At 45.3% G+C, this 24,489-nt stretch overlaps 1 protein-coding gene across 1 annotated transcript in view; it reads right to left on the reverse strand.

Moving 5' to 3' along the window:
- efna3a (ephrin-A3a) overlaps positions 1–23,925 on the reverse strand; it is a 69,284-nt gene extending 45,359 nt beyond the window's left edge. Inside the window, exon 1 of the mRNA XM_030120324.1 lies at positions 23,729–23,925. Coding sequence (XP_029976184.1) covers positions 23,729–23,838 — 110 coding nt within the window. The 5' untranslated portion in view covers positions 23,839–23,925. The remainder of the gene's footprint in view (positions 1–23,728) is intronic.
- Between the last annotated feature and the right edge of the window lie 564 nt (positions 23,926–24,489).

Genomic DNA, 24,489 nt, shown 5'->3' on the forward strand with positions numbered 1-24,489 from the left:
GAACCCCATGTGAGGCCGACAACATGTTCTCGTGCTTTTCCCCAGCCACCTTCAACTTCCTGAGGCTCCCGACAGTTTCGAAGGCAGGGCTGAAAGAGGGCAGAAAAATGCAATTACTAGCAAATAGAGACTCCCTGCTACTGCAAATTCATCCAGGGTCCAGGCGTTGTTCCTCACAAAGCGGCCCAGAATGTGTGTGAGTGTGTTTCTGCATGTGTGCGATTGCCCTGTGTGCGTCTCGCATGGTGTGAATCATTGTGGCGGTGCCATTAAAGCTTATCAGACTCCAGTGGAGCTGCCAAGCTGCGGTCGGCCCTCCCCTCTCCCCCCCCCCCCCCCCCCCCCTTCAGGTCGCCTGTGAGTGGCTGCGACTGCCGCCCGCTGCCCACTCACGCTCTCCCGCTGACCCTCGCCGGCTCTCGGGCAGAAAGCAGAAAGGCATCCGCCGCTCGGTTATAGGGGCTTTTAAACACAAGTCCCTCTAATTTAATCCCCCCCCCCAAAACCACTCGAAGTGATAACTGGTGGACACGGTGGCCGTGATAATGCGGCCGCTATTTCGTGCGCCACGTTCGTCTTTTAACCTGGCCTCCATGTTTTTCCTGCATGTTTGTTCCACTACAACCCTTCCTTCCAAGCTGCTGCTTTCATCTCACGCACTCAAGAGAGGAAAAACTTGTAATAACTTCTGGCAACTCCTCACCTCAGGAAATGTATACGACGGACGATACTGTGCCTGGTGACAGTTCATTCAGAGGCAGAACAATGGCGCCGGGAATGAGGCAGCGAGGAAGAGCGCCGGGAGTCAACAGATTCATTGATTATCAAAGGCTTTCCTCAGCTGCACTGAGTTCTGACGCACAGTTGAGTCGAATCTTTCCTTCGGGTTAATATTCGTCAGTCGCTCTGTTTTAGTGGCTGATTGAAGAAGACTTTTGTTTTGCACTTGGAGTCAATTGAATGCATCTAACATGAAATACGGAAAGAAAAAAGTGATATTATTTAGATTTTATCTCTAACATCTTGAATACATAACATCACAACCACAATCTTTTATGACACATTTCATTTATTATACATTTATCTTTATATTTCTATGTAATCTGGAGCTGCTCTGATAGCTGAATTTTCCTTATCTGAAGAACGTAACAGGGATTATCTTTTCGTCACGGCAGCGAGTGAACACTGCGTCCTAAAAGTTATTAAGGCAGCGACACAATTGTGGCAGTCTTATTACTTTATTACCTACTCCGCTGCGCGGTGTGGATTTCATAAACCTGACTGCACCGTGTCGCCCGCCACTGAATCGCAGGTGACAACAGCTTCATCCTGCGGGTCATCCAGGCGGCGCACGCACCATAAATAAATAAATGAAGCTAACAGAGAAGAGAACCACTGCGCGTTTAATAGCTGGGAAATATCTCAGCATAGAAGTAAATGGAGAATGTGGACGCGGCCCAGCATTTTATCTTCTAATTGATCTGGAAATGACTGTTTTGGTGCAGCGCTGGTACGGCTGTGATCATCCTGTCCCTTTCTGCTGCTGTTCTACTGGCTGCTGGTAGCTGTAGTTCACAGCAGGAGTCATAATAAGCAGCCTCAACTTTTTTTTAATTGTAAAATTGCACTGCTTTAAAAATCACTAAATAAGTCAAGATGTTATTGTGCGTGAAGATATTCATTGTTTTTACAGGGGCATAGGTGGTGCTGTTCATCCAACAGCTGTTACACTATCTTCTGCAGGCTTTGTATTGTGGTTTTGGATCCATGTTTAATTATCCGGAAGGAGTCAGGACTGTGAAGTCAAATTTGGATGGAGTACAATGGAGTATAATTTCAATTTTGGTTTACTTCTTTTTATAATAATGACAATATTAATAATTATTATCACTAAAGCTACAAGATTCCGCTGTTTGGCTGTGTTTTGGTTTGTTTCGTTCTCAAATTAATAACATTTAAAGGGTGTCCCGGTCTGCAGGGGTCAGGATCAATCAGAACAGGTCAACGGAAAGACTGAACGAATCTGCTGCCGACGCCTTCAGAGGTGTTGTGGTATCCTCGCCTCCTCAAGGTGTATACCGTTACGCTGGTGGTCCTAATGTTATGGCTGGCTGGCGAGGTGCTGAGAGTCGCCTCGGCCGGTCGGTACAGTACACAGACTGTGATTTGTCTCATTGCCACCGGTGCAGAAGCATTTCAACAAGTCTCATTACAAAGCAGCGCCTTCTGTCACAGATGGTACAAAAGGCAGCAGGTCCTCTGAAGCACCGAGGAAGGACGAACGGCGCGGCGCGGATCATGACTCAGCACTCGTGTTGCTTTCAGCATTCACCACAACTTCCTGAATACAAATTCATGACAAATTTATTCCCTGTGGCAAAAATGTACACCAACTGGAAAGGCAGAGTCGGAACACTTCCTGATGTGAAATTAAAGTGTTTTAGGATGAACATTTGAAAAAAAAAAAAAAATCTGGATGACATTAGGACACATCTTTCTAATTTCTATGTTGAATGACTTTGCTCCTGTAGGTATCACGAGGGAGAGACGCCCGCTAAAAATGCCACCCGGGGATTTTTGCAGCCTCTTCTTGCTATTCGAGTCACACGAGCCGTGCAGGAAGCGCGGATGCCAGCGCTGCTAATGAAAACAGAAATCTGCCTGGTGTTTTCTGACTGCTGCAAAAAAAAGGGGTTTTGTTCAGGTGCAAAACAATCCTGGTTCCATCTGTTCTTAATAAATTTCACATTGATTTTTCCAGTGCAAATAATAGAACAACTGTATGAAATGTAAAAAGCCAATTTCTTGTAATAGATGTTCTAAATACTGTCCGATCACTGAAACAACGTATTGCCAGAATAACTCAAATCTGGTCAATACGAGGAGATTGCCACCATATATGGAAGATGCTCCATTTATTTTAACAAATTCTTGTTGATTTATTTGAAGCACTGTCTTTTGGACGGGGGATATTTTTAATTTTGCTGCATTTTCTTCATGATAAGCAAACAAATTGAGTATTTTTATTCTAGTTCAGCCCAACAGATTATGTTCATCAGACTCACTGTTTTTCTGGTTCACCCATTCATACAAACCAGTGCAATGCAGCATGTTGCTCAAGGACATTTCGACGTACGCACGGGTCAAGATGGGGAATCAAACCCTCGACACTGGCACCAGAAGCCTCCTGCTCTGACTGAACCACATAATTACTCCGTTCCAACCTTTTTCCGGCGAGCGTGACATTTTTCTTTCAGGATGACGCTTCTCAGTGTTCTTTGTTCCGTTGTTCAGAGGCTTCTTACTCATTACACCCCTGCCACCTACCAGCCATAGCCTGCTTTTAAAAGCCCTTTGAAAAAGCCACACAGCCAGATTGCCTCTTTCATTAGCAAACCTGGCATCCGAGCACTCAGCCGCCAGTCGCTCTAACTGGAGAGTCAAAAATGATGTGTCCCCCTTGGCTCATCACACAGAGACATCAGATGTCTGCCAAAAGTCTGCATGTGTACAAGATGTGCTCCATGCATTATTAATTCCTGAGCAGCATTGTGTGCATGCGCACGTGTGTGTACGTGTGGAGTGCTGTTATTCATCATTTTAACACGTTCGTAGACGTTGGTGTTTATCCAACAGCTGCAGCATCTTGGGAAAATGTTACACTTTTCTTTCTTTTTTTTTAATCTATCTTTGATTTTTGTGCAGTATTCAGAGCAGAGGTGCGGCTGATGGACACAAACCCTCAAGTGCAAGTCAAGTTGCAGACAATCCAGCATAAATATTTAACAACAGGAGCAGTTAACCTATTAAAAAATGTTCAGAAAAACAGTAGAACAGTGGCTTCAGTCCTTCCACATTGTAATGAAATACAAGCTAGAATATACTTCCAATAAAACATCATCAATTCTTTATGGCAGCAAATTCAACTTGAGAGACATTTCATTTTAAAATTAAGGAAAAAAAAAAAATAGACATCACAGTATTGAGCTTTTTATTTCTTGAATCTTATTCAGACCGAAACAAGAGCTGCAGAGGGTGGAGTTTAGATCAGGACACGTATCGATTCATCTGTCTCTGATTAATTAATCTTTTCTTCCAGGCAGACGTTTTCATTCATTATTTGAGTGCAATAAGCTCTCTCTCTCTCCCTCCCTCCCTCTCTCTCTCTCTGGCAGTGTGGTGCAGTGGTTAGCGCCTCACAACAGCAGTGTCCCTGACCCGGACCGTCTGGCTGCTCTGTTTGCAAGTTGTTTGCATGTTCTCCTTCTGCCTGCTCAAGCTTTCCAAACACAGGCTTATCAGGCTCTGGCTTGTCTGTTCCTCTTTGCGTTAGTCCCGTGACGGACTGGAAACCTGTTCGGCATGTCAGACGCGGGTAGAGAAGATGGATTGATAGCTGTCTCTCAGTCCGTCAATGCGTCGGTGCGTCTTTATTTAGATCAGGTATTCAGTCACTGCAATCAATACGATGAACAGCTGAACTGGTACAGTGTTTGTGCTTGATCTGCAATATTTTGATAAAGGGTCCCTTTGCGAAACACTTGCGCTGCTGCTAATTTTTCACACTACCTTGACTGTCAGCATCGGGCCATACATGCCACACGTCACTGATGGGGTCATGCATTTTTCATAAGGTTGTACATGTATTTTAATGAGCAGGGCTGATGAGGTGTGCTACATCGGCATAGTGGACGGCCTTCACCACTCCCCCTCATTCACTATGCTCCTCACAACCTGTCAGTCAGCCACTCCAAGGCCTCCTCACGTCTGTCTCCGGTAGTATTCCCGAATATCAATCACACCAAATTCTTTGCATATTTTCGCAGGATAATTAAGAGGAGATTGCAACGTGGCGCAGACGATCAATCTGCAAATCAGTGGACCAGATTAAATCCAAATTCCGACTCAGTTTCGCAGATGGCAAACTAAACATCCTAAACTGACAGAGATGCGTTTGGATGGCAAATCGGATACCCCCCTGCCGGGTAGAGGAGCCCATGTCAGTGCCTGTGTGTAATTTGGAATTAATGGGACGGTAAAACTTTTAATTCAAAATCCCAGCCTTGGGGACAAACACATTTGCATACAAATGAACACAATTTCCTGTTTGTTCGGTATGCAAATACAAAAGAAGGAACTTACAGAGGGGCTGCCAGAGTTGAACAAGCACCGCAATTCTCGCCCGAGTGCAGAACGAGCAGGCACCCAACCGAGCACTTCAAACACGGCTCTGTTTGAGATATCAGACTGCAGCAGGGGTGAGACGAGACCATCCTGGAGGACCGCGCGGTCTGGTGGGGCTCAGGGTAACCTTTTCTCTCCTCGTCTCATTTACACGTGGAAATAACAAGTGAGGTGAGTCTTCCCCCAAACACAGGAGGCAATTAAAGACGACTGATCTGAGGTGGAGAGGAGTGAAAAACGGCCATCCCAGGGGCCGGATGAGGCTGAAATGCTCAAGGTATGAAAAAAATGGAATCGTTTCACAAAGTAATTAACAAATTACACCTTTTAGGACCTTTCAGTTTAGAAAAACCACAAAAATCTCCTTCGGTAATTTTGTATTAATTTGAAGGTTTTCTATACAATGCGCCACGATAAGCTTTTCTGAACAATGCGAAGAATTAAAAGCATCTCGTCCCGCGGTTTTTCAATGAGGGGCCGCAGGGTGCTCTGAATGTCAATGACTCTCAGGATACGAGGCCGCGATCTGATCGCGCATAATTCATCACTGTAAACATTAAAGAGACAGAAAACGAGTGAACTTGTTTGCAGTAGCATAAGTGCTGGCAGGCTGGACGAGGAACAAACCCCTCCAGCTTGTTAAAACCAGCAGCCAGGGCGATCCGCTCGCCAGGCTGGATCTGATTCACAGACTAAACAGTGCACTTAATGTCACGGTGTGTCATGTTTGCATTGTGTGGGATGTCGCTAACCGAGGCAGGCATCGCTTATTTACTGCTACACATTTGACTGACAGCCAGAGTCGCTGTTTTTCACGGCGATATCAAGCCACGCACCGCCAGCCACACACACACACACACACACGAACGCACCGCACCGACGCTAAATAGCAGGATTTGTAATTAAGTCCCGGGCCGTAACTGAAATGACCCCAGACGGCGGGCTATGTTAAGAAGCGACCCGCTTCCCGATGACGTCTCATTAGTAGGCTCCGCAGCAGCTCCCCATGTACAATCCTCCCCTGGAACTGTGAAGGTGACACAGCAGTTACAGTGGACTTTGATGGGGCACTGGGGAGCTGTACTTCATATCACAGGACTGCTTCCTCTGCAGAGTAAAAGGTTTCAACAATCAGCAGCTGCAGCCATTTGGGAGGAAGGAGGTAAAATCGTCCGTCTCTGGCAGGACAAGGGGTTTTGTGTTTGTGCTTTCCGCCGCAGACGCCAGCAGACAGGCCAGTAAATGAAAGATTAACCTCCTACATATCGTTACCGCCTGCCCCAGATATATTCCAGTACCTAAATCATTAATTAATGGAGTATGTGCATCAACACTAAATCTTACGGCTCTTCCTCAGCAGCCTCAGCAACTCCGAGCACTAAATCAGCGAGTTGGCGGTCAGCAGAACAACGGCGTGCGGACCCTGCAGAGCATTAAGCAACGGGTGAAAACATGTAATCGGTTCATTAAAACACAGAAAACCAAACCTATTTGCAGACGTGTGGATGTGTTTAATTGACAGGCCAGGTGGGATCGGGGTGCTTCCTCACCCGCTAAGCCAACCTGCCGGCCCGGGGATGGAAACCAGTGCCAGCCGTGCCTCCAGTTACCAATGGCCTGATCGCATTGCGTATTCACACGCCGACTGCGAGGCTGATTAAATCTGTATTTAATTGGATCAGATCTAGTCGTGATGAAGCGCTCCCCCCGGCGTTTAACCCACGGTCCTCTGTCAAGTGAGAAGGGAAAAAAAAATACTGTGGGGGAATTAGGAGCGGGAAATGAATACCAATGATAGGCTGTGCTAATAGCCGGCGCAGGAGGAGTGGACCACACCTGCAGGGCTTTCCAGAGAGGAATCAGAGATACCGGCTCTTCTGCCCGTGCGTGCGTGTGTGCAGCTCTTTTCTTCCTTGATTAGTTAGACATAATGTTATTCTGTTCGCACAAAGACTCTTTTTTTTTTTTTTTCCTGGTTGATTAGCTGTTTTATAAAAGCACATCGGTGATAACTCCACAGCATTCAAAAATCGTCCCTCAATCAGAACTTTAATCAATTTGTCATGATTACTCTACGTGCATTTGAAGTGAAAAAAATAAAAAGTTGCAGAAGTGGCGAATTTGCATAACGTCGCAATAGTCAATACAATTGTACAATTATTTCCTTATTAAGGAAGTCCAGCCGTGCTGAACGGTGCTGTCTGTAGAAAGTGTGTGCTGCCATGCACAGAGGACGCTGAAGTACGTTCAAGTGGATTTATAATGTATCTCTCTATAAATCACAGGGCTTATGGAGGGAAAGTAGGAGATCTGGCATTTGGGTTTCTGCGTTGGAGAGTGAGATGAGCTGCACACAGACTGAGGCTGCAGCTCTGATAAAGTGCTGTAACTGGATGGGCGAGTTGGGAGAGGATGAGAGCGTACAGTATTAAGGTGTAATTCCTCCCTATGTATAGTTTGGATGGCGGGCCGAGGCTTCGCTTCCTTTAACTCTTTGGTACCTTGAGCCTCTCAGACAGGCGGCGCTGACATTTACAGCGGCGGCCTGAAGTCAGACGAGATGAGGGGAACACAGTAAAACCAGTGCTGTACCGTGGGCCATTAAAACGCTGCACTGGAGGAATTAAAAGTTTATTGCCTTGCTCAAGGGCACCTTAGTGGTAAATGTCAGCAAAGAGTGGAGTGTTTCTCTTTCAGGGGCTTCACGCTGAATATCAGGCCCTCAGTTCAAATCCATGTTTTTAGTCTGTTGGAGGAAATTCGTGCCAGCACAAGGAAAACCTGCAAACTCTCGACCCTAAACTGGAGCCGCGAAGCCACTTTTCACAATATCAAGATGATCAAATGTTTGGAAATCCAACCAAACTCCATCTATGCCAGTCTTTCTTACAATGAGAGTTCTTTTCACCCTGATGTTGCCAGTCCACAGACTGTCCCTCCTGTTCTCCTGCCTATAAAAGGAAGCCGCCCTGGTGAGTTAATAAAGGGAGACATTAGGTCAGGGTCTGTGTCTTTATGGTGCAAATTGTTTTATCATATTACAGTAAGAGGTGATAACATTACTCAGTCAGCGCCGTGACACCGTCTCTCACGTATTCCAACACAGACTCAGGGCCGGTTTACTTTCCGTAACCTCCGCCTTTGTCAACATTGACTGGAGGCGAGTGATTAAAGGTGTCGTTCCACCTTGCGACCCTGCGGGTCAAAGGAATTCTGGGTAAATTACCTTGCAGAAGGCCAGACCAATATCGAACGCCCCAGAATGAACCGCAAGGTTGATTGAAAAATGGATATTTGCATATAAGCCTGTGAGCAGCGGCTGGCAGAGAAGCAAACCGCGGCTCTCGGCTCAGTGTGAGGTTCCGCCGCTGGGAGGGAATTTATATAAACACAATAGGGTTGACACACTATTTTCACAATATATCTGAAACCAAATAACTTAAAATACGCGGCTGTGCTGTGTTAACTCTGCTCATAAATAATACATAAGATGACAGATTCCTGTTGATGAACTGTCTAATGAAGAGGAGGTGTCGGAGGGAGAAAGGAAAGGCTTTTTATTTTTTGCTGACAAACAGCTTTTTTTTTTTTTTTTTTTGAAGATTTAAAAAGTGAGATCCCCGCACACGCAGCACAGAGGAGGAATGCTAATGTCCCTGGCATTTTGGAGGCCGCTGTTATCTTCCTGGCACTGCACATTACCTGGAGATATCATTTCCTTGGTGCTAATTTACCCCCGTATAGCAGTCGCCAGAGGTTAGACTTAATGGAACCTCTAATTTGACCAAAAGTTCATTCCCAATAGGAAAATTAAGGCCAGCTAATTACGAATCGCAACCTGTTTTAATGGATTGGAAATGTAAAGACTGGGGTTAGTTTTGTAGAGAAATCCTGATAGTGATTCCTTCACATGCCGCAAACACAACAGAGCTTCAGCAGAGAGAATTTCTGTTGACTGAAATGAAAAATATAGAGCTTGATGTTCCAGGTTGCATACACACCACATCAAACAGTCTAAGATGTCCATTTCATTATCCACAGTCAGTTTTTTTTTCACACTCGCGACCTCTGTGTTCTTTAACAGCAGTTAGGGGGCCTCCGAAATAAACATCCTGGTATCAGACCCATTTCCAGCGGGGGAATCAATCTTCTGCCGCCGCTGTGTCATACCAGCTTTTCCCATCTTATACAACGACCCCGGGCTGTATATGTTCTCCTCTTCACTACGCCGTTTAACTCTCAACAATGTGCTCCACTGTTGTTCCCGCTGCCATCACAGCCTACGCCTATACTCTCTCTGTGTGTATTCCTGCCGTTTGCTATACGAGGAGTCCCAGATTCATTTCCTGTGCTTCCTCCTCTTTGGTTCCTGCCTCCCTGACAGGCCCGCTCTTGGCCCTGTCACCGACTGACACCTGTGACACAAGGCTTCCACGAAAGACGGCGTGTTTCTTCCTTACATCATGTGGTAAATGAGCGTCACTTCCCCCTCAGCTCCTCTCCACACACACCACACACACACACTCTCTCTCTCTCTCTCTCTCTCCTTTACTTCTTGCGGTAGATCCCCACACTGACAGATGCTGGAAGGGATTTCTGAGCTGCAGCACAGCAGCAACTCAGAAATCAGTGAGTGTGTGCATACAATACAGAGATAGATGGATGGAGAAAAGAGGAGTTGGATGGATGGATGGATGGATGGATGGATGGATGGATGGATGGATGGATGGATGGATTCCACTTTAACAAAAGATCCGTATCATCGTTTATTTAATCATTACTCGCTCACTCATGCCCATGAATGCCGTCGTGCACATAGAGCAGCAACAAAACTTACTGTTTCTGTATTTTTATTTTTTAACAACAATTTGTAATCAATAACATTACATTCTATGTAATGTTTTCATCTTTTTCCTTTCTTTTTGAACAACATCATTTTGTCTTCTCAGTGCACAGGACTTTTCTAAGAGATGAGTCAATACGAGGTCCGGTGAGACAAAAATAAAATTGAGGCACATAATAATTATAACGCATTTACAAAAGAAGACTGAATCAAACAAACCGTAAGGTCCGTCAGCTGAAAGTGCTCCCATCACGAAGGAACTGAGAAGACTCAGTACAGACCTGCTCCTTTCACAGCTATTCTCTTACTGCATGTTTTACAGAAGGCACAGTCAACAATCTGCTGAAAGTAATAATAAAAAAACTACCAGACGTTGAGTCCTTGTAAAAAAAAAATGGAAAAAACTCCAGCTTGCTAGCCTTTGCTGTGTTTTTACTCATTAAAACATAAGCCCGTGTTCCTGGGTGGATGGATGCTTCTCTGGCATGTAATATCAACACAGGTCAAACTTCCTTGCTTTAATTTATTTCCCGTTGTTGAGGCCACTTCAGTTTGTCTCCCCACAGCTGAGAGGAACCCTGAGATTTTACTGGGAGTGGGGAACAGAGGCCTGTTGTGCTATTTTTTTCCTGGTTTTGTGGAAGTGCCTTCGAGCTGGTTGTTTCGACAGAGCATGCGTGAGCACCAGAAAAGAGGTGGAGGTCTTTAAAGATACTCCACTTCCTGACACACCATTAATATTCTCCATACGGAGTCTTCCTCCTCACTATACGTACGAGCGCACCCTTCCCCCTCCCTGCCAATCCCCACTTCCACTCCATTCTCTGCCTTTACGTCTCTGAAATGCTTTACATCACCCTCTCGCATCTCTCTCTCTCTCTCTTGCACTTTAAAAAAATTATTTTTTTTTGCATTTCCCTTCTCCTAAACACACTTTCTTCCTCTTCCTTTTGGTTATTTTTTGTCACAACTCCCTTTTTTCATCTCCCCACCTCTTTCTCCTGGGATGTGGCACAGAATCTCTTTAAGTGCTGCAAAAGCAAATCTGTTTATCATAACCATCTATCTCTTACTGTACGTATAGTGACTCCATCATATACTGAGAGACACAGTGATACAGGGAAGAAAAAAAACAAACCCTGCAGAGAAAGAGGAAGCCACCTCTTCCTCCATGCGTTGTCGTCTTGTATTAGAAAGTCAACGTTTCAAAACAATGACACAACGCATGTGATTTACTCTTTCGGTTGCAATGGAGCGATAAATTAAAGGGCGGAAAATGGGCAGTAGTTCCCGCTCTCCTTCCGCGCACGGCAATGCGGTTGAGCGAAGCAGTCTTCTGGGACTCCCCATTGACTCCGCGCAAGGTGAGAACGGAGCAGGAACAGAAGGCTGAGCGAAAACACGGCAGGAAGACAGAGAGGCCCGCTTTGCTCCACGAAGGAGGAAGGAGCGTCCGACAAAAAAACAAAAAAAGGAGGCACAGAGACTGACCAAAAGAGACAGGGAGGGCCGAGGCAAGGAGACAGAATCATTACTCGGCTTTCACAGACAATCAATCAAACAAGCATGTACGCACACACACACAATAACCCAGACAGAAAATGAGACATGAAAACACCTTAAATGCCACCTAATAGCAGCCAGACAAACGCGGAGTGAGGGAGCACAGCAGGACATTGATATTCCATACACCCACACACAGCATGGTGAGGAGCCCGGCTCGTCTCTGTGTGTTCCCCCCACTTTCCAGCACAATGCCGGTCTAGACGGCGCCGTGCTGCACTGCACAGGTCGCTGCCACGTGAAACAGAAACATCACTGAAGTCATTAGAAAAAGTCACGAGAACAACAATCCGAGATGCCGGGTGTACAATATCGCCCAAAGCTACTGAGGAACAGCTGAAGCAGCCAAATGAATTAGTTAACAAACAGAGCATCGCACCGGATCGGTACATAGCCAGAGGAGACTTTGCACAGTTTAATCAGGGGAAAATATCGCACAGGTAGACCACAGGCTCCGCCGTACATTTGCTCACTAATCTAGTCATTAATAGTACAATATTCCAACTTTAATGCCAACGGGGCAGGGCGCCACCCCTTCTCATCTCTCTGCCTCCCAACTGTAGCAAATGCAAATGTCCGACCGAACCGCGGAGCGCCTTCCCTTACCACCGATACCCAAGACAGCGAGAGAGGGAGCGAAGGTAAAGGGAGAGCCTCTCCAGCCCCCGCTGATGGAAGATAGCATTAGTGTGAAATGAATTGTCCATACAAATCAATGGGTGAGAACACTGGGGAGGCAGAAGAATGCAGGTGTGTAAGTACAGAGACATGATTATGCATGTGTCGTAGCTCATGTATTAACCATAACCGAATTTACACATCAAGGCAGCAAATGAATTCCAAATAGATTTTTGAAGCAGGCCAACACGAGACCTGATTAAATGATGAGGTTGAAGATATGGAAACACGCCTGGAGAGAAAGACGCGTGGTACTATAGAGGTGTTTTCTCATCTGCTGACTTTGTAGCGTGCCTCGTATTACGTAACGAGTTGAAACGGCGAGGGAGCCCAAAACATCGCTGCAACTTTCATTCGCTCAGTCGTCTTGAATCGCATTACGCTTTCACTTTTTAATGAACTACGTCATTTAATTTGGGAGCAAAGTAAACATCAAACTGGGAAACCGAGCCATCTGTAAAAGCATCGCAAGCTTTTGATCAAGCAGCACGGAGCGTCCTTTGTCTGTTTGTCTGGAGGATGAAATAACCACCAGTCAAACCGCAATGCGAACACACACCAACTGAAAACCGACCCTTGAAGAACTTATCAATACTTTGTTTCTGCCGAAAGTCGATGCGATCGGCACATCGGTGTGAAGACGCCGGCGGCTCAAACGACATGGAGGCTAAATCAAACTACTGGATGTTCACATGGTCAGCAACAAAATGTATTTTACTTTACTGAAAGAGTCTCCACTTTAAAAATCAATGTAAACTCAAGTGTGGGCTATACATAGAGTATTTCCACAGTCTGACAGCTTCACCCTGCAGTCAGACAGCTCTTACCAATGGGAAACCGCACGGTTGTATCTCTCACCTCAAAGCCATCAGACTACACTGGCAAAGAGACATTTTACCCAGCAGAAGACAGGAGCTGTTGGCTTACTGTTGAAAGCGTTGAGCAGTTTATTTGTGTTAAAGCAAGGGCAGAGCATTGTGGGGATGTGACGTGAGCTTTGACAGTATCAGAGTCTTGGGCCTGAGCTACAAATATCCTGAATAAAGCGTGCTAAATTCCATTCTTATGCAAATGCATCTGACAAAATGAGACACATCACACAAAAAACTTCGGTATAAAAACAAGAGTTTCGAGCGCATCAAGTGTTGTTTACATGGGAGTGAACTGGTGGAAACTGTGTCATTTCCATGTTTGTTTACTTGCATTCACCATGGAGTGATTGGATGGAATGGCACGACAGCCACAAGATAGAAGTGAAACAGAAGCTATGAAACCCATCAGAGCGTGACATCAAATAAATATGAATTTGGTAAAAGACAGAAAAATGCAATAGGGAGGATGATCTGTCAGAAAGTCAAAGCTGCGGGGAAAAGAAAAGCAACAGAAGAGATTTCGAGAGAAGGGAGACAACACGGAGAGTATCCTGTAATAAAGTCTGCAAGCAAAAGTGGTGGAGAGCCAAGAGAGGAAATGGGTCTCGCCACAATAAGAGGATCATCTTTTCTTTCAGGTTTCTTCCCACTAAACTGAGTTTTTCCTTTCCTCTGTGTGCTCATGTTGGGATTTTCTCTTTGAAAGTGCCTTGAAATGACTGTGTTGTATTTCGGGATATAAATTGAACTGAATTGAATCAGTTGTAAAGGCTGAGCTGATTTTTTTGTTCCTTTCCAGGCACATTAAAAACAGATGCATTCAGTGCTGATGTTTTCACACATTTTAAATCAAATCACGAGTTGCATGTTAATCTAATGGCACTAACTCACAGGAAAACGTTCCCATTAGTCAATAATCACAAAGAAAAATGCACTGAATGGGTGGCGTGTATTATTTTGCACATGTTTCAGATATGATGTTTGAGTAGAGTCAAAAATCAGCTTCCACGCGAGTCTGCGTCCATTTTTACACGTAAAAAACTTGAGTAGATCAGACAATTTTATCACTTGTGAGGTCTGGAAAAAATGCTACTCTCACTTTTCAATATTTTTAGTTTATTTTCCTCCAACAGTATCACAGAGTCTTGCTTATTTCGGCGCAGTCGCTGCACCAGTAGATCATCTACTCCTGCATTCTGCCCAGTGAAATTGATGTTTTTGCCATTAAGGCCTGGTGGCTTCGAAGAAAGCAATTTAATTGCTTCTGCTGTAAAAAAAAAACAATGTTGCACGACAGCAAAGTAAAGTATAAAACATAATAAAAACAGCACGCACATAAACTAATATTGATTTATTAAGTGGGCATTATAATGGGTAGTAAAAGACATTTTGCTTTAAAAATTCAATAACACTGGTACTTGTGAATCGGTATGAGCTGCCTCCTCCGCCAGACTGAGGATGTGCTGACCTTCATCTATTAGAGGCAATATAGTCACTATCAATCAATACGTGACATTATCTCTGAGCAAATGATTGAAAGCATCCCTCTAACAACAACAGTTGGAATCTCAAAGTAATACTTTAAGCACACATTAATATTTGATTCACATTCACTCAGGATGTCCAGACATTTAAAGTTGAAGGAGAGCCCGGCCTGCGCGCCTGTGGAAGTGTAACTTCAGCCGAGGAGCAGACAGGAGACTTCATCTGAATCCATCCTGTTGACGAGCCGCTCCCTCGGCTTTGATTGTCAGACGTAAATAATGAAGGAGTCATTTCAAGCAATCTGGTTGCCATTATTGAATGTGAACAGCAAAATGGTATGTGTCGACAGATTAACTTCGCAATTTGCTTCAAATAAAACAGCGATAAATGTATGTTTGTGAAAACTTATTTGCTACATTTCTTATAAGCCTGCAAAGTATTTACAATGCTAATAAAAAAGTGTGTAAAACTCTTTCAAATGTCGTACTTTTCTGTAAGAATGGGTCATGAAAGACAATCTTATCTGCATGTAAATCACAATTAAAGACAAATCAAACATGCTAAATCTCCCACCAGGAGAGGAACTAGAAGATTTTATGCTTCATTGAACAGAGCAGTAACAATTCAGTGCTGCCAGGCTAAATGAGTGAATAAACATGTGATTTATTAACTGGTCAAACCTTTTTTTGTCAGCTCCTCCTGACCCAGACTTATTCCCAAATCATTTCAATGGCATCCAGGTTCTGAGATACGCAGAATAAGGTGGATTTTTTTTTTTCTGTTTTGCATGATGTTTATTTCCGGGGTGATCATTCAGCCCCATCACCAACTTCTACTGACCTTCAGCGGGCAAACACCCCTCCTGACATGAGTGTGTAGCATACCTCATTAAAGGCTGGATTTTATCTCCTATCGATGGCGTGAGTGGTGCAGGCCTTGACTCATAAAAGCAGCTTCGAGTCATAATTCTCCCTCCGCCATATCTCACAGCATATATATAAAAACAGGCCAAAAGTTGAAGCGGGCAGCCACTGGAGGAAGCTGATCTACTACCGAGATGGAGCGAGGATCGCTTCAGACATGCAGAATGGCACGATCCGTTTAGCGTATCCGCCTTCATGAATATGGAATATCGCCAGTGGCTTCCACTGAATTCGTGCCAATACAATAATGTATAACACACAACTTGATTAAAAATGTCTGAAAACATCTGGGATCTTCGGGATTGCATCTGTTTTTAATGTTTGAAAATGAGGTGCAAATCAGCTCAGAGAGGCCGCTGTTATGATGAGATGAATTTTCTCTCCTGTCTCATCTTGACTTTTATTTGCCGACTTTATTAAAACATATTTTGTGTTTTTGTTGCGTTTCTTAGTCCTTTGCAATCAAATCCTTATCTCCTTCATTGCTCTTCTGAATGATCATCTCTTATTTTTTAAATCTATTTTCTCTTTTAGCCAAATTCAGACTAATTTGGTTTTTTTTCTGCTCATCAGATATATTTGATAACTTCCTCCACCAACAGGTTTATCTCATTTTAACACATTGAGCTTTGTGCTTGTTGGTTGTGAACGTCTATCCAGTCACTCCATGGCAAATAAACAAGGGAAAATACCGTTTCTTAAACAGAAGTAATTAAATGAGGGTTTGAATTCAGCAGGTCCTGTCTGCGTGTGCTGTCGGTCATTCAGCACTCTTTACACAGGATCGCAGTAAGTCAAGCCCGTGCACATTTTCCCGGTACGATTGAGAATTTGTGGGCTGAAAAGTTTCTTTCCCCGAGGCGTCCATGAGCGCCATGTCTGCTGTGTGTTTTGCATATTGTAGCCCAATGGCAAAGATGTTAAACTATTGTAATGATTCCTTCAAGCCTGCAATCTTCCCGTATTTATACCTTCCTTACAATTTTGTAATTATCCCTGGAGTCAGGGGCCTCTGCTAGAGACAACGCTTACAGTAATAAATTGTCTTTATTTATGGACATTTTGCAGGACAGCGGACTGTTGAATACCTGGAGTCTACGAGGCCACCTTGTTCCTCCCTTCACACTTCTTGATCGAACATCATTTGGAAAGCGATGTTTTTGAGCCATCTTAGGCATGAGCTTCATCTGAGCAGCAAATTCAAAAAGTCGCAGTGCTTTTAAAAGTCGTAGTTTCTCTGCACTTGGCTCAAATCGCCTTCCATTGATTGAACTTCGGGTTTTCTAATCGTGACACCGGTGAGCTCTTTCTGGGGCCATTAGCCTCGGGCTTTATTTACTTTTTTTCCAGCAGTATGGTGAATGTTAAATTGCTGTGTGCCGTTAGGTAAAGCGCATTGTGCACCTCTAAAGTGGAGATATAGAAGCAGAGCAGGTAGATTTTGATATTTTTAGTAGAAATCGCTTGTGCATCTCACTGGGCAGCTTCACTCTTGACGGATTTTAAGAAGCATTCATGTATTCATTCTGCAGTCAAACAAAGCGCACAGGCTTGCATGCAGCTGTCAAGAGTGTATATTTTACAAAATATACAGGTTCTCTCTTGGTAAAAGAAAGTAATTTCCTCGATGCATGGAGCCACCTCGCCTGGAAAATCATTCAAACATTTGCAAATGATACATTGGAGCAGCACAGCCCTCCAGCTTCCTCAAAAAAAATACAACATCATTTTTCGCCAGGAGGTAGCTTCCCGTCCAACTCGGTTACATCACATGTTTAAGCTCTAAAGACTTTGCTATCATATTTGTAATAGAAGAGTTTCCCTTGAAGATGTACTGATTTAAATGTTCCCTCTAACAGCATAAGCTGAATACATTAAGCCACTGGATGTGGTGGAGGCTGCTGCTGAGGGGTCAAATTACTTTTTGTCATTCTGGATGCACAGAGCACTAGAGAGAGATTTCAATTTTCTTCAAATGTTCTTATTACAGAGACAACGTCTGCCAAAGGGTTTCAGACCTTCATATAATTACATCTTCAATAAGGAAATATCTCAATTATAACAGAATATCTAATTACTACGCTGCCCATATCCAAAATTGCCCTTGCATGAAAAGGAAAACTGCAGCCGTATCATCCGCTAAGCTGTAAGGACACTTTCCTCTCCTCGCAACGCCGCCGTTGTTAAGCACCCGAGAGCATTAGAGGGAAGACCTGTCACGGCTCAAGACCTGAAGGGAACGAACACAGAACAAGATATGACAGAGCACAAACCTGTGTCCTCACTCGCTGCCTTTTTTATGAAGGGACACCGATAACTCTGAGGGCGCCGGTCGGCGGCAAAAATACGACCTAAATTGCCGTACCTCAGAAGAGGCCTTCCGCTTCAATAAAAAAAAAACAAATTATTTTGACCAGCCGCCGAGGCCGCCATATCATTTTCCAGGCCGCGTAGCGTAACAGGAACCATTTCGCAAATAATCAAACTCTAGCTAGTGACCATCCACCTATCAACAACTTTGATCTTTCTTCTTGCACGGCAGCCATTTTCATCATGGCAGCGGTGTAATTTCCCAGTGGGTGACGGCCACCGCGGCGCGGCTCCCAGTGTAATGTACTGTGCAGCCACCAATCGGAAACTGGAAAGCCTTCTATTGTGGAAAGCATTTGCATTCAAATCATTGAGTCTGAAATTGGTTCTACCTGTCTGGGATCGGGACTATCTCCTGTGGGTTCCCACTGCCGGTTAAGTGTAGTTTTTATAACCCGGGAGCGCAGGAATGCTAATGCCTTTTGATAGCATTTGAAGGACCAAACTACGGTTCTCTTTCCGCTCCTCCAGAGAAAGTCGCCCTCTCTCTCTTTCAATTGAGGCACCTGCGAGATGAGTGGCATGGCACCTTCCCATCAGAGCCCATGAACAGGTAATAATGGCACACCAAAACTGCCAGTTCCTCATAATAATTGAAGCTCGGCAGGCTCCGAGTGGCTTGGACCCCTCAAGGTAGGAGTGAGGATATAAAGGAGCAGAAATACCAAGATGTGTGGCTTCATTCCAACAGAGTCAAAGCTCTCACAATCTCCCTTTGGTTCACATCTTTTTAATTCCAGGTTGATTAAGAGCCCCCTCCTGAGAGTTTATCAGAGTCCCCTCCCACCTTTTCATCTAACCGCGCCGTTGAGTCAAATTAACGTTTACCAATAGAAGCGACCTGGAATGAGCATTAATGCATTTGTGCTATTTTCTCAGCGCTTTGCCATTATTTTCATACAAATGTGACTGTAAGTGTCGCGAATACTTAATGATGCATATCTAAGAGAAAAAATGCAAATCCTCAATGATACAATAAGCTTTTTTTTTTTTCCCAGCTTGTCACGAGATGTTGAGCAGGTGAGACACTTAGCGGTAATGACAAGCTCATACTCCTGTTGTCGCCTAACCTTTAAATCAGCAACGCAAACAGACGAAGTCTACTGTCATGACAGCCTTTCATTTTCACGTCACGGACAAATAACTAACAATTTGTTTAAATCTCACAGACTCATTGCTCTCTATATCATGAACGAAAGCGTTGCAGTTTGTTTAAGCCGCAGAGCGCTTCAGCACCGATACTTCACCAAGGCCATGTTTAGTAAAGGCATCTCTGAGGAGCCTGAACCCCGGAGCAGTGACTGACGAGCCCGGTGTAATCAATTCTCAAGCATGTTGTTCCAAGGCAAGACCCGCTCTGCGCTTCCTGAGCTGGACTCCAAATGCTTCGTGGCAATTTACTGACACCGCAAAATCAAATTAAAAATGCATTTGGAAATTGATCACGTGATGCAGCCGGATTGATTGCTGCTCAGAAAGCAACCTGGTCGTGTGTGTGTGTGTGTGTTTTTTTTTTTTTTTTCCGTTTCGGCCTGGGTCCATTCACCTTCCCTTACCATATAAATGTATTGATCTGCACACCCACTCTAGGATCCATACAAACCATTAAATATCCTTTCAGTGTTTCTCCATCCATTTGTGTGACTCACAGCAGATCCTGTCGAGCTAAAAATGGCCAACACAATATGTAGCCAAGCGATACATTTTAAAACATCGCTGCGGATCTGATTTAATAAAGCCAGGTGAAAGTGTCAAGTTAACTATATATTTAAAAAGACTATTCATCAACCTACTCCTGGGATGTCTGAACTGCATAATATAGGAAGCATTCAAATGTTCACAAACAAGCCGAGTAGATGTAGAGAGGAATAATTCACTCCACATCTCAAGAATGTTTAATTCAAAAACGCATTAAAGGTCGATTTGCGCTTTTTAACCGGTGACAAATTCACACTCGTTTACTCTCATCTACAAGAACGCGCTATCTCCTGCCGTTTGAGGTGATGCAAAGAATGTAAAGCTGAAGCTGAATGCCTGTGGATCAGATGCACTTGTTTCTAAAATCGCCAAGACACTTTGCTGCTTTGTCTCCTGCATGCTCCGTCTGCACGGGGGCAGAGGGCCAGGTGGACGGTGGGAGCTATTGTCTCTGCCCATCGGTCCACATGAATGACCCAGCCTGTGTCCACATTAGCACGGATCAACTCCCGCGGGGATCATCTCCTCAGAAAGCCGCGGCGACGGCACACTCAACCAAATAACCCGACTTCCACGCATCCGGTAAAAACCTGCGCTCTCTTTCACCCGTTCTGACTTTAGGGCAACTCAATCAATCCTTCCTCTGCGTTGAGTTGGAGACCGCTCTGCATCTCACCTTGCCCCATGCTCTCCAATCAATTCACCAACAGTCTCTCCATTACACCCACCTGTTCCCAATAGGACCATCCTATATTCACACTTTGCATCACTCTCTCTCTCTCTGCAGCTATTTTCTGAATTCACATTTTTCTTCATTCATTTGTGAGTAATGATTGCATTTTCTGAAAATAAATATCTGCAAACTTTTCCCTGCAAGGCACAGGGTCCTTCACCGCTGCTCAGGGAACCACCTCAGACTCTCGCCGTGTCCGCACGCCCACACAGACAGACCTGCCGGTTAATGAGCCTGTTGAGCGAGATGGCACCTTGACTCAACATTGATCAGCGAGCCCCCCGTTCCTCCAACTCTCAGGGAAGCTGTTTGTCAAAGTGATAATTTATTTCAGAGCACCGGGTACAATGTGCCTGGGCTGGGATTGTTTTTTTCATCATGCGGTCCAGGGGGCTTCACAGGCACCGTTTGAGGTCCACATCAGGGCCGTGTTGTTAGGAATGAAAGACACGGACCACTAAAATCACTAAGAAACAGCAAAAGAAGTGATAAAACGCTTTCATCTTGCTGCACGGTGAACGTGTGACACGTTTCCAAGATCGATTCCTTGTTACTCCTGCTCATGCCTGTTCAAAGGCTTTCTGTTCTGCTAAGTTAGAAGCATTAGAGGAACCACTGTGTGACTTATGGTAGAAGTGGGAGAAAGAATGAAAGCCGAGCCGCTGTTTTCATCATCCTGACATGGGGTGCCCAATTATGGAGATGTGCCCCGTAAAACTAGTGAGGGCAAACACCTGATGGGGGGAGGTTGCGGGGAGCACGGGACGCTGCTTGTGGGTAGGCGAAGCTACCGCAGTGCACCGCTGCTCCCCCGTGCTCTCAAGATGTTTCACATCTCCCCCCTCTAATTGGCAGATGGCCTCAGATGCGAGATGATTTAATGGCCTGCGTGTGTGTTTTTTCTTGCCTCAGTCAGCCATTAGCAGGGACATCTGTAACGAGTTGGCCAGGCGCACTGCTGAGAGTGGAAGCTGAGACCAACACTTTGTAATGGAGGATAGTGCGGTCGTGACGATCTCGGGCGGTAATCAAAGCGCGGAGGTATTTCTTTGGGTTATGATAATCCAGACATCTCGTCTCAAACTGTCCAAGGCGAAAGAAAACGATCTAATAAATTGCCTGATGTTGTTTACCTCCAGAAAGCTGTGAAAAATCCCCCCCAAAAAAAAGGAACAGTACCACTGGGCATTGACTGTGTAACAATCCACTTTTGACTTTTAGTACACCAGAGCAAGACATTTCTAGCTGAGAGTTATCATAAAAAGCCATTTTCACGGCTTTGGTACACACAGCTTGGCTTCCAAGTGATCCGATTTCTTGCAGCTGTGCCGTAACCATCTGTGCAGAATGCTGTGCTCAAGGGTAAAACATTAAGGCCACAGCCACAGTTTGGCCCTGAAGCCCTTTCTGGCTCTCAGTCACTCCCTTAATTTCGTACAGCTCCCTCTTGAGTTTGCCTTCATGAGAAGAGCGAGATGATGGGGACAGAGTTAGGCTGTTGGAGAAGTGAGGCCCTGGCCGTAACGCGTGTGTTCCGAGTGGTGGAGAAGTGGCTCGGAGCCTGAGGCCCGCTGGAGCTTGATGGCCATCAGTATTCTCGCCATAGCCTCTGAGGATTTGTCTGCTACCTGCAAACTGGGTCAGTTTTTGCATTATTTTGGAGATTTTTATCACACGGTGGAGAAGGGAGAGGTTTTGCACACGCAGGCATGTAGACCCGCACCTGCACTTTGTCTCTCACTTTCTCCCTCACACACACACACACACACACACACTCCAATTCATTAATGTGAGCACATATCTGTCATCTTAATGCATAAATGTCAGTTTAAAGCCACCAAATGTGCTAACACTATCATGAATAACTGCACTGAGTGAGTGTACCCACGCTGTGAAAATCATTTTAGATGGAGCACGCACCAAATCCACTAATTAGGATTGATAGATTGAACTAATACTGAACGCTACACTCACTAAGACCTGTGCTCTGGTACAACAGTTAAATGCATCTGAGACTCAGTTAATAAGCCCTTCCTCCAGTCATTTCACACCGATTGCAATGACGACAGTCTTAAACATAAAATAGTTTTGAATGTGACTCTGCCATTCAGAAATTTGCATTAATGACAGTGATGGAAGTGAGAGTCCCTCCGACTGTCTCTGCCGGTGTTTTATAGCCTTGCTGGGTGGGCAAGCCTTCAAACAATTCAATCATCTCACAGTCATGTGCCCTGCAATAACTTTCATGCAATTTTTATGTCTAATCATCTGTATATGTGCCTTAAAGCTGAGAGAGGTGAGTGAGGCACCAGGAGCAGATGGGGGGGAGGTAATGAGATGCAAAATAAAAAGGAGGATTGAGGGAGAAAGGCTGGCTGGTGAGACACAGAAGAAATATAGGAGAGGGAAGAAAATAACCAAGTATGAGATAGAGAGGCGATAGGAGAGACCCACGACTGAGGTGAATACAAATGGACAGAGCAAGAACACAGATAGAGAGAGGAAGGGTTGGCGAAGAAAAAAAAAGGGAGGTTGTGTGAGGAGAGGAGATAAAAGAATGTGAGAAAGATGGATTCACTGTTGGTTAATGAGAAGACAAAGGCGGTAGAATCCACATCGATCTCTGCCCCACAGAAAACTGGCTTTATGCAAGTAGAGACAGGGATAGGAGAGCCTGAGGAAGCTTACCTGAGGTAAAGCAACCTTACAGCCGCTGAAGGATCAGGGTTGGGAAAAAAGAAATGTTATGCGTGTGTTTTGAATGCAATAATGTGTACCTGTGTGTGTGTGTGTGTGTATGTGTGTGTGCCGGGCACGCTTCTTTATTGGAAGTTTGAGAGGCATGTGAATTATTGTGATGCTGCCAGGGGGCAGGGAGGATGACAGACAACACACAACTGAAAGCAAGGTAAATGAAAAGATAACTGCTTAAATGAGTCATTACTGTGAAGCAGTGGACGGGTAAATGTGAGATAGAGATCAAATATTTATATAGCAAGCACTCTGCATGCAGGGCGAAGCGGAGGAACATTGCAGAAACAGTTTCCCACTGGAGATGCATTAGAGCACTCAAATGATTAATGAATTGAAGCGAAAAACAAAAAAAAAAGAAGGTCAAAATTATCTTCCAAATAAAAAGAAGCAATGCAGCTGATAATTTGCAGTTGCTGGACAGTCTGATCACTGCTGTTAAAACTGCAAACTGCTCCCCTTACTGCTGACGCGGTTTGTATTTTAATGGCATTTCAAATGAACGAGATCATAACCGCGAGACAATGGCTTGTAAACAAGTTCCGAGCACAGGTGCGCATCAACAAAGAGAAGACCTGCTCGCTGTGCCGAGCGCGCGCGCGCCGGATGGATGCGGAGAGCCACTTACAGGAGGTTCGAGCTGTTCCAGTACACCGCATGCCGGTTGCTGGCTCTGGAGAGGTGCAAGTTTGTGAGCACCAGCGTGATGAGGCTGAGAGAAAACGTTGCGAGAGCCATAATCCCCTCCGGTGCGCGCGTGTCCAGCCCTGGTGTCCCCCCTTATCTTTCCCCGCTGCGTCCCCGGCTCCTTCTGTCCCGCGCGACGTGCCGCCGCCGCTTCACAACATCCCGGCGGTCAGGGAGACGGCGCGCTCAAGTTCCCGGCTGCCTTCGCGACGGGGGCTGGACGAGGGAGACTTCTTCTGAGAGGCTACGTGTTCCTCAACACGAATCCCATTGCGACGAGACCCATTTGCGCATCTTCTTCACTTGTGCCAAAACGTGTTTGGACTTCTTTCCTCCAGCCCGCAGCGCACTTTCAAGTCTCTCCTCGGGCTTCCCGGCAAACGCTTTCATTAAGAGGAGGCTGAGGTGGGTGTTTGGTGCGTGTATGTGTGTGCGCGCGCGCGGCTTTCAGAGTCTCCGGGTCTGTGCTGTAGGGTTGAGCGTACCTGCGCCTCCTGTCATCATTAGCAGCAGCAGCAGCAGCACGAGCCGCGCGCTGCGCACACAACGCTACAAACCCGCCCTCTGATGGCAGAGCGGAGCCGGAGCCGGAGCCGCCCGCACGCGCGCACGCACGCACGCTCCTCCGGCCCGCAGCCCCGCCCCCTACACACGTGCGCCAACGTGTGTGCGCGCGTGTATGTACTGTAAACGCGTGCATGG

The sequence above is a fragment of the Salarias fasciatus genome, chromosome 22 (genome assembly GCF_902148845.1).
Source record: "Salarias fasciatus chromosome 22, fSalaFa1.1, whole genome shotgun sequence".
Lineage (NCBI taxonomy): Eukaryota > Metazoa > Chordata > Actinopteri > Blenniiformes > Blenniidae > Salarias > Salarias fasciatus.